This window comes from Lycorma delicatula, chromosome 1 (assembly GCF_047948215.1).
Source record: "Lycorma delicatula isolate Av1 chromosome 1, ASM4794821v1, whole genome shotgun sequence".
NCBI classification, from domain to species: Eukaryota; Metazoa; Arthropoda; class Insecta; order Hemiptera; family Fulgoridae; genus Lycorma; species Lycorma delicatula.
In genome coordinates, this window is record NC_134455.1 from 225,987,347 (window position 1) to 226,004,904 (window position 17,558).

Genomic DNA, 17,558 nt, shown 5'->3' on the forward strand with positions numbered 1-17,558 from the left:
ATGGGATTTTTTATTAGCTGCTATGTCCAAAATTTATTTACAAGGATTCAAAAATAAAATAGTTTATGGTATTACTCATGACACATAAAGTTCAATTACGGGTTCGATATGTTAATGATATTTTGATAGTCTTTGAGCCTGTTATAAATAATGAACATCTTGTAATTTTGAAAAACTCAATTCATATCATGATAGTTTAAAATTAACGTTTGAAATGGATAAGTGCAGAAAAATAAGTTTTTTAGATTTTCACATGAAAATTAATAAAAATACGAAATTATAATGTCCGTATATAGGAAGCCAACAGCAAGAAAAATAACTATTAATAGAAGATCAAATCATCCTTGGTCACACAAAATTAATATATTTACAAACACAATGAACAGAGCAATACATTACACACAGAACAAGGAAAAATTAGAAATAAATGTCATAAAAAGTATTGCAGTAAGAGATAGATATGGAATGCAAAGTTGGCAGGAGTCTATTACTCCCTACTTTATCGCAGAACCTGGACAGAGTCCCTTGCTGCTGGATCATTCTAATCGGGCTTGTTTTTTAAAAGGGTTATTTTTAATCTCGGATCTAATTTTTCAAGTTTTGTCTATTATTATTTAGTGAATTTAAGACGGATTTAATTGCATTCCAATCCGTTGTTAAACCAGCGTTATCGAACCCATTTCATGGGCCGACCGCGGAAGGCTAGGCTTATAAAGCCTGTCCTCCCGACGTAATTCCCCTAGAGATAGATATAGCACCTCATTTTTTGATAATATTTATAAAAAAACGAAGGTTAAAATCTAGTAATACATCAACATTCAAACATATAAATAATAAACATGGCAGTGACAATATCTAAATAAAATACTCTTATAATAATATTGTTATAGAAAGTTTGATTAATGTTTATAATAAAGAAAAATATAAACCAGCATATAAGACAAACAACCACATAATAAGTCATTTAAAATTCCATAATGATGATTATAATTCTAATAATTTATGTGGTGTCTATAAAATAACATGTAATGATTGTAATAAAATTTATGTTGGGAAAACTAATAGATCGTTTAAGACAAGGTTTGCAGAACATTTTGGACATTATAAAATAAATAAGTTAGGATTTTTTAATGTTGCCTAACATTTAACAGTTAACAAGCATTCCATTGCCAAATCAGAAACAAATTTAAAAATAATTGAAATCATAAAAGAAAATGTTAATAATGATAAAGAATTGGGCATTTTAGAAATATATTATATACACAAATGTAGACAAAAATTCAGCTTGATTAATCTGCAGACAGAAATTTTGATAATGATTTTCTCATCAAAACTGCTATAGAGCACTTCTGTAAATATTAAGTATAAAATTCATAAAATATTAGTGTAGTCTGTATATAGTGACTGGCCACAGGCACGAATAGGAAATTTTAAAAAGTTTAAAGAAGTTTGATGTTATTACAAATGTTTAACTTTAATTTTTATTTTTTACTACATATTTTACACTATGCAATAATTTTAATTTTTAATGTATTTTAATTTTTTAATGTGTAATTTTTAAGTTTTTAATTTCTGATCAACTGACAATGACAAAAAATCCTCAAAAGTGCTTTTGATGTACAAAAGAATAATAATAATAAGTTAAGAAATATTATTAAATTCTGTACTGTGGTGGATTGCTGAGTTTCACTTTTAGTGTTAATATAATTAGTAGAGAGGAAGATGGACAACAATAAAAGAAAAAAATTGATTTGAATAAATTAATGTGTATATATATATATATACATAAAAACATAGCAATGACACAGCATAAATAATATATGCTCTACAATGCTGAGAATTAAATATTTAAGTTACATAATTGTTCTGCATTAATAAAAATTACATTCATTAAAGTAACTACTATAATATAGTAAGGATATTTAATTTATATAGGTACTAGAAAGAACTATGATTTGTTTAAAATTAAACAGAAATGAACTGTAACATAAAAACTCTTTATTGTATTTTATTGTTAAAGTATACATTTGTATATGTCCTTGAATACTTTTTTTAATTTTTTTTTATTTTTTCTAGCTCTAATGAGGCAATAATAAACAATTAAAACATTAGATAATTTTACAACATGCCAGACAACTATAGTTATGGTTAACCTTACATAATAAATGTTTGTCCAAGGCATAATTGATAAATTATGATTTATTTTTTAGCTGTTTTACACCAATGTTTGTAATATAAGTATAATAACCAATTTATATTTAAACTGAATATTAATTTTCTGGACTGAAGAAATAAAAAATAAATCAAAGATTGTACACACATACAACCATTACCCACTACTTATGAATGAATATAAATAATTGTACAAGAAAAATATTATATGTCATTTGTTAGTAAATTAATAAATGAATTGCATAGCAATGATTACATATAAAGTTATATTACTTTATTAATTAAAATTAATTATTTTCACTGATTGCTACATTAACCATTTTCGACAACAATCATTGATTAACAGTTACAAATATTATATGTAAACATACATTTCCAGTATTAGTCCTTTAAATTACACTTTTAATTAAATTTTATAAATAATCTAATAATACAAAAATCTTTATGAAAGTACCAAACATGGATAAAAGACAAAAGCAGTGTAAAAATTAATTTTAATCTGCCACTAGGATGCAATTTGTTAAACTACTAATTAAAAGTATTTTGGACAATGAAATAAAATTATAATTAAAATATATATATATATATATTGGGTCAGTTATTAACAGGCAGTTATTAACACTTTCATAATTGGAAAGTAACTGAATTTGCTTCACAAATTGTGGCTATGTTGCCACAACATAAAAGAAGTATTTAAATGAATTTATTGATTTCAGTAATTAAATATGTCTAACAAACATCCAAGTAAATAAATGGAGACATCTTTGAATCTGTTATAAAACTTAATAACTATAAAAAAGTTGGTTTTACAAATTAATCTTAAATTGTCTTCTATCCACACATACATACACACAAATCATACAAAATACAGCACAATTATATAGAAAATAATACTTTAACAAGATTAAATAAAGAATAGGGCAGTTTTACTTAGAAACATTACAGTAACCAACCATAATATAATGATTCATTCCTAAAAATTAATATTTACCTGAATTCTTCTCTTTCCAGTTCATAAGTCTCACCAAGAAGAGGATTGAAAGGTTTCCCAAGTCGTTCCCAATTGGAAGCCAAAGCACTAACAGCAAATGCAGCAACATACTGTGAAAAATAACCCAAGTAAAATTTTAATTTAATATACAAAATGTAATTTTAATAATTTCACTACTTAACAGAACAATTTACTACAATACTACTTAAAATATTTAAATTATACATTTTAATACAATATTTCTAAAAATATTATTCATAAATTAAAAATTGACGTGAATGAAAATTAATATAAAATATGATCAATAAAATATATTTTAATCTTCATGAACTAAAATAATTATTTTACATGCATTTACATTTAGAAATACCTATAATTTTTAGATTGCTTTTTTATTTTCTTTAGTAAATAATAATTGGATACATAAAACAGTAATCACTGATTGTAGAAAGAAAACACGTAAGTTTTAATAAAACCGATATATATATATATATATATATATATAAGTTAATTAATTCACAATAATAAAAAATTGAATTATTGATAGAAACTTAAACTTAAATCTAATAAATTTACTCTTCACAAGATAGTAGGCTTGAGTCCCTCAAAAGACCAAACCTATCTAGTCAAAAAGTTATTTTTTCATAGTTGACATTCTCATGTTAGGTGCATTTTACAGAAAAAGTTTCAAGAACAAGAAATAGGGCCAATAAAATTTTCTAAAACGTTCATGCTCCCTTAATCAATGAGGTAAAATACCAATATGAGAGGAAAAATTGGTCATAAATGATAATTCTTAAAGAATTAAAGCTTCAGCAGGTGATATCCATACATTATTTACTTACACATACTTTCTCTACTATCTAACTTTCTAACCTGTGTTATACATAAAGAACACATTCATACATTTTAAGTGGCATTTTATGAACTCATAATCTTAACTCCCTAACTGAGTTGAAAAACTGAACCCAGTACATTAATTTGTCACTTTTTACATTAGCAATTAGTTTTTCTTATGGCTGTGTTGCTTATGAAACAACTGAATTACATGATATAGGATTTTCAGAATATACCAATCTCTATGGTAAAAAGAGAGATGTCATTTGAAAGGCTAAATACCAACTGCATTTTGGCATGCTGTTATGCAGTAGTGTATACAACATTTCACTGGAAAACACATCAAGAAATCATCTTATGCCTCAGTTTCCTTAGTAACCGTAGCATGTAATTCTTCATGACCAGCCTACTCAGTCCTTCATTAAAAGGACTGAGTTGAGACTAATGTCAAGTCCACTATAATCATTAGATATTATGGTACATTATAAAAATAGATTAAACAAATTCTTTAATTACTAAGTCAAATATTCTTGCTTGAAACAAATTTTAACAGAAATATATCAAAAACATTAAGTAACAATTTTTTTTTTTTTAAACTCCAGAAAACAATTTCTTATAAAGAAATAAGACCAAGTGTAACTAAAATCACATTTAAATGTAATTTTAATATTTAAGTGAATCATTCCAAAATTATTCACATTTGTGAAAAATCTAAGTAAAAAAATTTGTTTCACTCTGTTATGCTTGTACATAATCAATGTGCTGAAATAAAAATATCTTTAATTATAAAAATCACTAAAGAAGATCACATAACCTTCAAATTACCATAGGTAAACTTCAAATTTATATTTACAGACAGAAAAATTTAAATACCTGCATACGAGCCACAGGATCACTTTGTTCGGAAGCTTTGCGTAATAAGTATGCGTATTCTAGGTACTCAACCATCCGCTGTAAAAAGCTAAGAGGCTCATTGAACACAACTGGCATGGCAATTTTGCTTAATTCTTTTCCTATATTATTCTTTAGAACAGACCATAAGCTGAAGTCACTGCGACTGAACATAGGGGATGGCAAACATTGCCTGCAACACAAAGAAAGGAAAAATATAATCAAACAGCTGCATGTTATAAAAATAAAATAATTATAAACTTTCAAACTGAAATAATAATATTGTACCTAGAATAATAATAAAATAATGAGTTAGCAACAAAGCAGTCAAACAATTTACTACTTCAAAGAAAAATATACATGTAGTAATAAGATAAATTAGGCTTATTATACCTTGTATAGAATATCTAACTCATCTATTACTCATCCTTTTTCTTGATAACCACCCAATATCCAATTTCAAATTCAGAACACTAAGAATATGGAATTACAACATAAACAGGCATATTATACACTGCACTTCTCCAATGTTATCTGTTCTTCACGATTTATTTAGCATTAACATATTTCTTACATCCTAAATCCTCAAGTAATGCTTTTGTGAATTCTAGATTTTGTCTTCTTTTATTGCTTTTACCCTCTATTCTTCTTTCTAGAATTAAATTCACTAATCCTGGATCACCACTGTCAAATGTATCTTAACGAAAGTCTGCCATAAATAAACTAGTCTTCCTGTATGCACCTACAATATGTTTCACTTTGAATTTTTAGTTTTCATAATTTTTTTTGGCAAGCAATTTAAAAAAACTTTTACTTTCCTTTTTAACTTTCTTTTTGTTGATTTTCAATTTCACAATGTGTTGTACTTCATACATATATTCTGAGGAATTTTGTTTTAATTCCTAAATTTATGTCTGATACCAGTCATTTTTTCTGCATATTCTTGGTTTACGCAAGTTTTCTTGTGACACGTTTAAGTTGCCTCTTTTTTATATTTCCCTAACTAAATAACAAGATTCTGAAACTTTTAATATATTAACTTCCATTTTATTGTGTAATTTCTCATCATTTTCCTTTTTAATACATTCTATTACCTTTATTCCACTCTATTTGCTTTCAACTTGAATTTCTCCCCTTTTGTGCATTAACCAATTAATGGTTTAAGTCACACACAGTTTCAGTCAAAATAACAAAATCATTAATAAATCTAAAAATGCTCATTTTTTTGTCCTAGATCATACATTTTTCTTCGTTTTATTTATTCCTCCAGATTAAGAAGTATAAACTAAAATGTGAAGAAGGAAGGCAACATTCTTGCTTATCTCACTCGTTTCTGTATTGCTGCTATGCATTTCTCTTTCACTGTAGTTAATTGTATGTATATAATTTTTTTATAAGGCATGGATACCTCTTTTTTCTCTATATTTGCATGATATATTTAACATCTATTATTCCTTAACATCTCATTCCATTTTATACTGCCAAATCATTTTTTAAATATGAATGAATACCTAGTCAGAGTCTGTGTTTTTTTTTATTTATTAGATCTCTTCTAAAATCAACCTAAAAAATAGATTTACATCTCATGTAAATCCCAATTTTTCAGAAACCAAACTGGTCTTCATCAAGTACACCTTCTACCTCTCACATTAGTATTATAGTTAAATTATTCTAGTTATTAATTTAGACATAAGATATTTTAAACTTATAGCAAGGTAAATCTCACACCTATCTAATTCTGCTCTCTTTTATATGGTTGAAAAAGTACTTTTATTAAAATGTGAAGGTACTTTAACATAATTATATTTGTATATAATGCAAAATTTGTATCAACATGCAAAAATAATTTGCTATTGATCAAAGTAGTAGCAGACAAGCTCAGCAAGAATACCACTGAATTTCCCAAACAGTAGGCAGCAATAACCTACTACAAACAAGTGGTAAAACCAGCCATTTAGATACAAGCTTGGCTTAATTCTTCCACAACTTACCTTTTCATGATGGTGATCCTTTTTTCAGTTTTATAAAACCTTTTAAAGAATAAGTCATCTTGAAAGTAAGAGGCAGAAAAGAATAAAAAGAATTGGAAAAAGATTGTACAACAGAAAAGACCCCTTCATTGACTGTAGAATCAATGTAGAAGCTTTTTATATAATAATAAAACATTTTATCATATTACTAACTAAAACTACCACTTTGGAGGATATAAAAATAACAATTTCTATGAACACAATATTCTTTAGTTAAAAATTTTAAAAACTTTACCTGACTGCCTGAACTAGCTTTCATTTTAAAATAAGCTTCTTCATAAATTGGCTTAGATAAAGTATTGATAACATTTGTATCAAAACATTGTTCAATATCACAACTACAAAAAGAGGCAATGATATTTTACAATATATCATACTAATATCACGTCTTTATTGAGTTAAAAACATTTTAAACATAGTGGGCAAAAAAACTGCTATTTATCTTACAATATAAAGTTCTTTCTCAAAATTATCATCTGACATTGTAATATTTAATAATCTGCGAATATAAAAATAAAAAATTATGTGAATGTGTTCCTTCTGCTGTTACAAATAAATAAAAATGAATATTTTTAACTAGATTATCTAGCAGCATTAAAAGAATATAAAAATTTCATACTGTTTGGTAATGTAATGTAATTCATGCAGAACATATTAAATAAATTAGAATCTTCTGAAATGGAGAGAAATGCCCAAAATATTTTTGAAGTATTATTTTAATAAAAAAAGTTCACTACAAAAATAAAGACTCATCAATCAACAGTAATTAATAAAAGAGTTAAAATAGTACATTTTTCATTCAGTATAATTCTTGCATTGTAATGATTTACTCTGTTCCTGTTATCTTTCATTAACCTTTGGTTGTCTCCTAATAGAGGGTGCCTCTATTTTAACTGATGATACACCTACCTTGTAATGACCTTCTGATGGATAGTTCTAATTGTATGTTATTTTAATTAAAATATTTTCTCCCACTGTCACTGAATAAACATGAAAAAATTATGATGCTTAAACTTTTCTGTGTTTAAAGATCATCCTGAATGTTCAAAAATTTTAGGCTGTACTATAATTCATTGAATAAGAAAATAAATGATGTAGTTGTATATCATAAGATTTACATTTTTCATTTTCAAACTCCTTATCACAATTCTGAGGTATGACAACTGTAGATGAATCTTTGTGAAAATCAGAATACACATGACAGCTGTACCAGACTAATATAAATGGTTTTAGCAAAAAAAAATTATCTATTTGAAATATAAATAAAAGAACATGCAAAATTTTATTTTCATTTTATGACCAATTTATTTCAAAGTTTTTTTAAAAATCTATACTTATACAGCAATCTGTCCTGACTGACTTATTCATCAACACCCAGCAAATATTATTGAAGATAACTTGATGAAAATCTGTACATATCTTCTTATGGTGTAAGTGAAAAATGAGAAAAGATTTTTGAAATTTCAACTTTAAAAGGTTAAAATGGAGTAAGAATGAAATTTACTATAATTTTTATTTCTATGGAGCAAATGAAAATATCAACTTGATTTTTGTTGTGTGCAATCTTTATGTGAATATCTAAAAACTAATTTCTAGATTTTTTGAAATTCCAAGTTTACAGAATTAAAATGGATTTTGAATTTTTATTGAAACCCTGCTATTTTTTTTAATTTCTCAGTAAAAAATGAAGATATCAACTTGATTTTTGGTGTGTATAATTTTCATGTAAATAACTAAAAACCAATTTCTAGATTTTTTAAAATTCAATCTTGAAAGAGATGAAAGCAATAAAAATAATTTTAACAATGATTACAAATTTTCCCCATTTCCAATTATAATAAACGAGATATTGGGGCTTAAAAATACTCTTCAGAAAAATACCTAAACACCATTTTTGTTTTTTTTTTTAATTTTGATTCTTTAAGGGGAGCGATGGTGTGTGGCACGGCTGCTTAATCAACATAGCTACTGTAACTGTATGTGTTAGCTGGCTACACTTGCTTCCGATTACTTGACTAAGAACAGAGACGAAGAACGGTCACCTCTTAGTGGTGTTTGTCAGGTAACGCTATGAATCGGGAAATACATCTGAACAACTGGGTATTCAGCTATAGCTACTTTTTAAACAATGGGGCTGATTATTTTGAGACCCATATAATTCAGATCACTCAATGAGTCCAATGCTGATCAAACTGTTGCTCTGAAGAAATTACAATACACTGATAGTTTTTATAAACTGAACAGTCTTCAATTGTTATTTATCAGTATTATTTTTCCAAACATGAGGATAATGAACACAGTGAGGTTCAGAGGACAGAGCCCTCTGGTTAAACAGGAAGGGCCAGCAAGCCCTAATCAGTTAGTTTAAAATATAAATACAAGAAACAACTTTATCTGCATTTTCGTAGTCTATTATCTGTTATTATCATAATCTATTATCCATCTATATCTGCATTTTCATAAGTAATATGGAAATGTAAAAAATATATAAAATTGAGTGTCATTCAGAAAATTCTCAGCCTTATAAAGAAAACATAAGAATTTTTAGAAATTTTTAATACCCTCAGAATAATGCTATTTATCCTACTCTGTAAAATAATTGGTTGTCTCAATTTTGATCTCATTACTTGAAGTGAATCTTTTATCCACAGAGCCATTTCTTCATGTTTGGAAAGAGGAAGTAATCACTGGAAGGCAAATTCTTTCAACTATGTAGAGTAGACCAAGCAGTTTTTCAGCAATTACCTGAGATTTGCGTGCAGGTGCATTATCACAATGAAAGAGCACTTTTTTTGACTAAATGTGGACATTTAGCCTGAATACTGTGTTAAATTACATGATAATAGTTCTGCTATCTGGTTTGATAACAGTTGACTATTATTTCTTTTTAAGAATACATGACAATTATTTTTAAGATTGCAAATTCATAAATATTAACACAAGATAAACATTACTACTAACGCATTTACAAACATTAATACCATCTTAGTTGCTGAATTCACTTGTCATCTAAAATAAATATTTTTTTTCAAAAAGATGAAGCTACAAGCAACACGATTTATTTGATCAAAAGGCAGTTTTACAGAACTTTTCCCTAATCAATCTACTTCGTAATGTATATAGAAACACCATGTAGCCATCCAGGTTGAATGACCACCCTTCCAGCACTTCTCTTTTTTCATTGGGAGAACATTTAAAAACTCAATTATTCAGTGCATGAGCAGCAACACATAATATGTTGTTACATAACACCAACAATAAGCTAAATTCAGCAAAAAGTTAATACAACTTCTAAGAAATTGGTGGGTAAATCATACAACAGAGTTATTGAGTGTCTAAAAAAAATTGTGGTCATCTGAAAAGGATGTTATTTAAAAATACACATTATATTTAAGTAATTAAATTCTTATAAGTAAATAATGTTCTTAAATTTTTTAAATTAAATAAATGAAAAAGTAAGTAGTTACGTTAGTTTTAGAAATGTTCTGTTTTACTAATGCTAATAAAAAATAAAAAAACAATAATTTTGAAAATTTTATTAAACAAACAGTTTTACCTTATTATTAAATATCCATATTCAATAAATTTTATTAATTCCCTTTTATATAAAATTTCAAATTTTAAATAATCAATATACAAAAACAAAAAAAATATATTATATAAGTGTTTTTTTTTTTTTTTTAATTCTTCTCACTTTTTAAACTGACTTCTGTATATGACTTCTGATATTTTAAAATTGAACCTTGACATAAGATTTCCTATTTTTTAAACTGAATCTTGATATGACTTAGTTTTTTTTTAAACTGAATCTTGGCATAAGACTTTTGTTTTTTTTTAAATTGAACGTTGACAAAACTTTAAATTGAAGTGGATTAAGAAAACCTTAATTCCACCCCTCCAATATCGTTAAGGAAGACCACTTCTGTTTTTTTTTCCTTAAATTAGATTAACTTTTGTCAATTTGTAAATACCTCTTTTTACACTATGATCCCGTCAGATGCTTCAAGTTTTTGTGCTTTTTTTTGTTTTACTTTTTCTTCTATATGTTTTAAAAATCTATACCTCTTCTTGCAACAATCTAGTTTATACTAGATTAAATTTTCTTTGCAGAGTTTGTTATTCAATTTCTAAATTACTTTTACATTAAAACTTTTTGGTGATTTCTATGAAAGTGTCTTTATTATTTTGTTTTAATTACTTTTAATAAAGTTTTTCTTTGTTCAAATGAACACATACAACTTTTAGTTATGGAGCAAAATTAAAAGATGTACCTCTATCAATTCTAATATAATGTTTTTTAAAATATTATGACACCTGCTAAATTACTGATTAAACAATGTATACAAACATTTTTACTTTTATTTGTCTGTTAATTTTTTAATTCAATTTTTCAAAAAATTAGGAAGACAATATTATGCAATTTATGAGTAACTAATCAAGTAACACTGTTTAATATCATTACCTATCTCAATATAAAGTTTACGTTTATGACTATTTACTTTCGTTAACTATGTTTGTTTTGTTAAAACATCAGTTTTAGCTATGACAATGATTGAATATACAATGTCCCAGGAGGTGTTTGCCAAACTTAAGGATCTAATTCAAGATAATGAAATAAACAATAAACAAAAAAACATTAATGTGGATAATCCCTAAATGGTTTCATTTTGTGATTGCCATTTTAAGATTTTTTTTTAATAAAATTAATAGTTTAAGAATGGATTGAGATAATTTAATGAAATTTGCTATATATGTACCTGACAACATTTTCTATATAATAAATAAATTTGAAAATTTTACTTTTAACATGGTCGGCAGCTGTTTAAATTTTTAAACATCAACTGTTTCATAAATATTGATTTTTATCAAATATCTCTTATTGAATAAAGTCACAGAATTTTGTCCCTCTTTTCTCTTCCTCCCCAAATTGGATTAAAAATAATTAATTATCGTACTAATACAAATCTGAAACTAATATAATATCATGCTAATGTAAAAATCTTGTTTATTAGTCACATTATAACTACTTCACCAATTTCAATGAATCCTTTTTTATTTTATTTTTTTATAGAGAAATATATAAGCTACAGGAAACCCCGATATCTGAAGTTAATGTTCAAAAAATGAAAAAATTGTGCAATTTTTAAAAAATTTATCATTTTGTGAAAAATGTAATTTCTTCATTCAGCAGTTACTAATGGACAAATTTTGATGAATCTTTTTTAATTTTCATTCTTTTTTTATAGAAAAAACTTATTTATTTTATTTACAAGTACGCGTGTGAAGGCATGGGTATTAGCTGTATGTAAATAAACAAAAAAAATTTTTGTGAAGAAAACATTAACTTCAAACTAATAAATAGAAAACTAATTAATTCATTTAGAATAAATAACTTTACATTAGATTTTAGTCGTCCACTACAAATTTATAAAGCAGGTGGTTGAAGTACTTTTGACAAAAAACTGCTATGGCACATTGCCAGTAATATAATATAATGTAATTTACTAATTAATAATAATTCATGTAGGATGGTTTGTTTTAAAATTTTATGAAAAATTTTAATTCTGGCCTAATTCAATAAATATAAAATTAAGGTGAAATTGTTTAAATAAGGGATAGTTAAAAGCTTAGTTTATTATTAATTTACTATGGGATTTTAAAAAAGAAACTGCTTTAATGAAACAGCAACTAAATGATATTTTAAATTAATGCTACTGATAACAACTTTTTTTCTTTTAGCCTCTGGAACCACCCTGTGTAGTTTAAGTGTAGTTTTGTACAGTCTCAGGTTAACTGATAACAACCTGGCTTTACATGAGTGGTGATAATATATAGAATATATACATTATATACATGTAATGAAGGATAAATATAGAAGGATTAATATTACTCACACTAAAAAGTTGTTAGATCAAATATATACAAAACAGAATTTCTAATAACCTCTGTCAAGCACATACGGACAAACAGTCTAATGTTTAAGATTGAACAGAATTAAGATTAGAAACACTAATCTTTATTTGAAAATCTAGAACACATAATCTGAAATAATCAAGTCATTAGTTAACTGAAACTGAATAATAGCATTTGCACAGCTTTTTTTCTAATAGAAGAAATATTTTAATTAAAAGAACAGACAGACAGAATTTCTCTATTAATCAACAGTTAGGCTTAAGTTAAATTAGGAAGACAAGCAAATTCACAAAATGGAATACTAAACACAATTTACTAAACTGAATCACTGCAATAAGTAAATAGCATTAGTGCACACAGTGCATGTGCAACATACATTCAAATGTTATTTTAAATAATTATGATAAAAGAACAGTGAATGTATTAAGTAGTACTAAATGAATAGTAAATATAAAATTTTTCCGTATTATTTGCAACAATACGGAAAATACATAAAGCCTGATGTATAAAATTATAAAAACTCTCCCCAAAAAAAAGTTAACTGAAACTGAATAATAGCATTTGCACAGCTTTTTTTCTAATAGAAGAAATATTTTAATTAAAAGAACAGACAGACAGAATTTCTCTATTAATCAACAGTTAGGCTTAAGTTAAATTAGGAAGACAAGCAAATTCACAAAATGGAATACTAAACACAATTTACTAAACTGAATCACTGCAATAAGTAAATAGCATTAGTGCACACACTGCATGTGCAACATACATTCAAATGTTATTTTAAATAATTATGATAAAAGAACAGTGAATGTATTAAGTAGTACTAAATGAATAGTAAATATAAAATTTTTCCGTATTATTTGCAACAATACGGAAAATACATAAAGCCTGATGTATAAAATTATAAAAACTCTCCCCAAAAAAAAAGAGTACACAATGTAATAACTAGATCCCATAATTATATTTATTTATCGAAAGGTGGGAATTACAAAAACCTTGACATAAAAAAATAGAAACAATTAAATATTATGAGAAATAAAAGTTACAAATAACTCTATTATTTCATTAATTAACAATTTTTTTCTTAATCCTCATTAACCTCCATATTATGAAGTTAACTACTGCACTGCAAAGTCTTTTACAAAAACATAAAGCCACTTATTTCATTTTATTAACTTAAATTCAATACACATTCACCTTCAGCATCACAAGAAATATAATTTTTACTTTAAATAGAAGTAATATTCAACTATAAAATTAAAAATCATTCCTAAATGATCATTATATTAAAGTAATTAAATTCTTATAAGTAAATAATGTTCTTAAATTTTTTAAATTAAATAAATGAAAAAGTAAGTAGTTACGTTAGTTTTAGAAATGTTCTGTTTTACTAATGCTAATAAAAAATAAAAAAACAATTTTGAAAATTTTATTAAACAAACAGTTTAATAAAATACCTCTAAAAAATATTTTTTTTAAACTGAATCTTGGCATAAGACTTTTGTTTTTTTTTAAATTGAACGTTGACAAAACTTTAAATTGAAGTGGATTAAGAAAACCTTAATAACCTTAACCCAATTCAGTACTGGACAACAAAATTTGTATATGTATTCTTACAAATTGGTGTTACAATTTGTAATAATATTACAAATTGTAACACCAAAAGTCAACAGAAAAAATATGATTTCAAAATTATTAAATCTTTAATAGACATGCCAGTTATCATTAGATGCTATGATATGACAATGGTAATTGGTCACAGCATATTATATATGTGTCTTAACAGATCACCCATCACCTCTTTTGTTAATCATTTCTGATCTGTTACATGTGTCATAATTTTCCCATCCACAGTAATTCTGCATTCCAGATGTACATTTCTTTGTCTTTATCTCTATCTTTAAAAGAATTTTATGTGCTTTCGACTCAGAAATATGAGATTTTCTATTAGAATTACTTAGTTTTAAATGGCAATAAATATTCCCTCCACGTGTAAAGTAAAACTAAATACTGATGTATAAAATACAGACAAGTAGGTATACGATACCTGTAGACAGTAGATTTATAACAATAAAAAAACTAAAAACATTTTAATATTTAAAATCTAACACTTTTTCTTTTTAGATATTTTTGTAAATGTAGCAATTTTTTTTAAACACTTCCAATTAACTTGAAATTCTACATATACTTTCACTCTGAGACAATATAATAATAATTACGAGGGCATCAATTAATCTATGATCAGTGAAATTATAATAAAATGTTTTTTAATATGTAAAACACACTAAATGAACAAAATCAATGTTTATTACACAGTATGTTATTTTAGTATAGTATATTTAATAAACGTGTTTTTGTTTGTGCCTAATATGTTACCAAATATAACAGTACACACTTCATGATTTTGCCATTTTGTTGTATTGCTTAGATATGTCATCAGTGGTTGCCTACAACCCTCCTCCCACCACTTTTAAGGGATATTCCAAAAACACAACTTCACTGTACATTTCTTATGGGGAAATCAATGACCTTGACAGAGTTCACTGAATTGACAGACATTGGATAAAGTTGGAGTCTACTTGCTGGAACAAATCTGCAGTCATAGACAACAGTACGTGACTCTCTCATACGCAATATCTTTTAAAAATATTAGAGTACAGGTAAAACAAAAAAAGGAGAGTATACTGAAGATGTAGTTTAGAGAGTAATAAATGATCAAAAAATTAACTTACTTTATGTTTTTAATTAAATAATCAATTTTTAATTTGATCTGGTGGTTAAAACATAGTAAAATTACAAACTAATAGTTGGGAATAATGATAAAACATAGGAAACAGCTACGCTTTAAACATTATATCATTTCAGTACTGGACAACAAAATTTGTATATGTATTCTTAATACTTCAAAATTTCAAAACAATGAGCAATCTAAAATAAAATTAAAATAACAAATTTATTAAAAGAATTATATTGTAATGTAATCATAGCATTCAATACAACTGAAGAAGCGGTAGGCCTTGGAAATTAATATGTTAAGTTTAACTTATCTAATTACTGTGTTCTGGTAGTTTAATTTTTAACACAGTGGTCAATATGTTAATGAAATATTTGAATAAAAAAAAATACATAATGTGTGTGTGTGTGTGCGCACATGCTTTCATGCGCTTCATAGCTAGGCACTGCTTCACTCTGCTCTTTGGAGCGTAAAAGGAGATTCAGTTTTTGAAAATTGATTTATATATTGCAATCGTGTAAAAATATGTAATTTTAATTTTAGTTATAAAATTCACTAAAACTTTACAAAATATTAACTGTTCTCTAAACAATCCATGAGATACAGCCAAAGGTGCGTTTTTCTTATAGTCTTGAAAATTTTCTTACGACAGTTCATTTTTGCTTGCCTCATATTAACTATGTATTATGAAAATTTAGCGTAATTAAGAGATTTTTACTAATTGTTTTTCCGGTACTTTATTATTCATTTTGATTTCTTATTTCTATTTCATAACTTTAACGTTATCCTTGTATTGTTAGCAAACATGCTGTTTGAATTTTTTAAATTGGTTCTACCGTTTTGGAGATACAACTGAATTTCAGGATAAGAGAATGACCAGGTAACCGGACAACTAGACAATTGAGAGTTTAAAAGAAAAACATAAAAACCACCCTTGCAATAATTAGAGACTTTTTGCCAGATTAGATTTTTTTGTATACTTATGGGGTCCTTAATCTTACATTTCAAAAAAATCAACTCCTTTTTTATATATATATATAATTATAGATTTTCATTCTAAATAAAAGTGTTATTTTATTCATTTTTTTGTTTTTTTGTTTTATGCAGTAGTTTCTTTCAAAAAACTATTGAAAATAACTTAAAAGGTTAAGATTGTTTTAGCATAGGTAGATAAAAATATTTTAAATTGTTTTGTTGTATTGCTTAGTATGAAAGTAATATTACAAGTATACATAAATATAAATATGTACGTTATAAATATATATATATGTTGTATATATAAATATATATAACATTAATTTATATATATATAAATTATTACATCCAGAAAAGACACTTGTTTTGGTAGGGATTCTTAAGCTAAAAGTAAAAAAGATTAGAATTTGTTAATTGGCCACCAAGTTCGCTAGACTAGATCCGTTAGACTGCTTATGGGATTGAATGAAAATTGAGGTTTATAAACACAAAGCCAATATGTGAGATGAATTGACCACTTGAATTTTAAATAAATACTGCTATAAAGAAACATGAAAATGTTTCACAACAAATTTATAGAAATTAATTAAGAAATGATTCCTTTTAATTTGTCAAATATTTCAAAGTAGCATTTGATTTTTACTGACTTTACTTACATTAATTTTTAGAATCAAATTCTCTACAACTTGTTACAAAGTTCTTATTTGTTAATTAAGCAAATGCCAAATAACTTGGAGATAACAAGTTATTTTATATCAAACTTAAAAAATATCTTGTTTTTTAACTTTTTTTATTTTTTATTTTATTTTTTAGATGACTTTTAATTCTGGAAACAGATTGTTTTAATAATGTTTAGATCAAATAATAAAAAAATGTAGTAATTGTTTGCTATAAATAGAGATGATAAAATGTTGGTACTCATCATTACAACTTACAAAGCAAAAGTTGAGGTAAAATCATTCAGCAGCCATAACTTGAATATAATTTACACTTTTTTTAGAAATATATATAAACTGTT

At 25.8% G+C, this 17,558-nt stretch overlaps 1 protein-coding gene across 4 annotated transcripts in view; it reads right to left on the minus strand.

Moving 5' to 3' along the window:
* Nucleotides 1-17,558, minus strand: part of LOC142329289 (oxysterol-binding protein-related protein 2) — a 224,049-nt gene that overhangs the window by 51,578 nt on the left and 154,913 nt on the right. For all 4 annotated transcript variants that reach the window (XM_075373756.1, XM_075373766.1, XM_075373746.1 and 1 more), the window contains 2 exons: nucleotides 4,874-5,084; nucleotides 3,164-3,273 (listed from right to left, as the gene is read on the minus strand). In XM_075373756.1, the coding sequence (XP_075229871.1) occupies nucleotides 3,164-3,273; nucleotides 4,874-5,084 (321 nt within the window). The remainder of the gene's footprint in view (nucleotides 1-3,163; nucleotides 3,274-4,873; nucleotides 5,085-17,558) is intronic.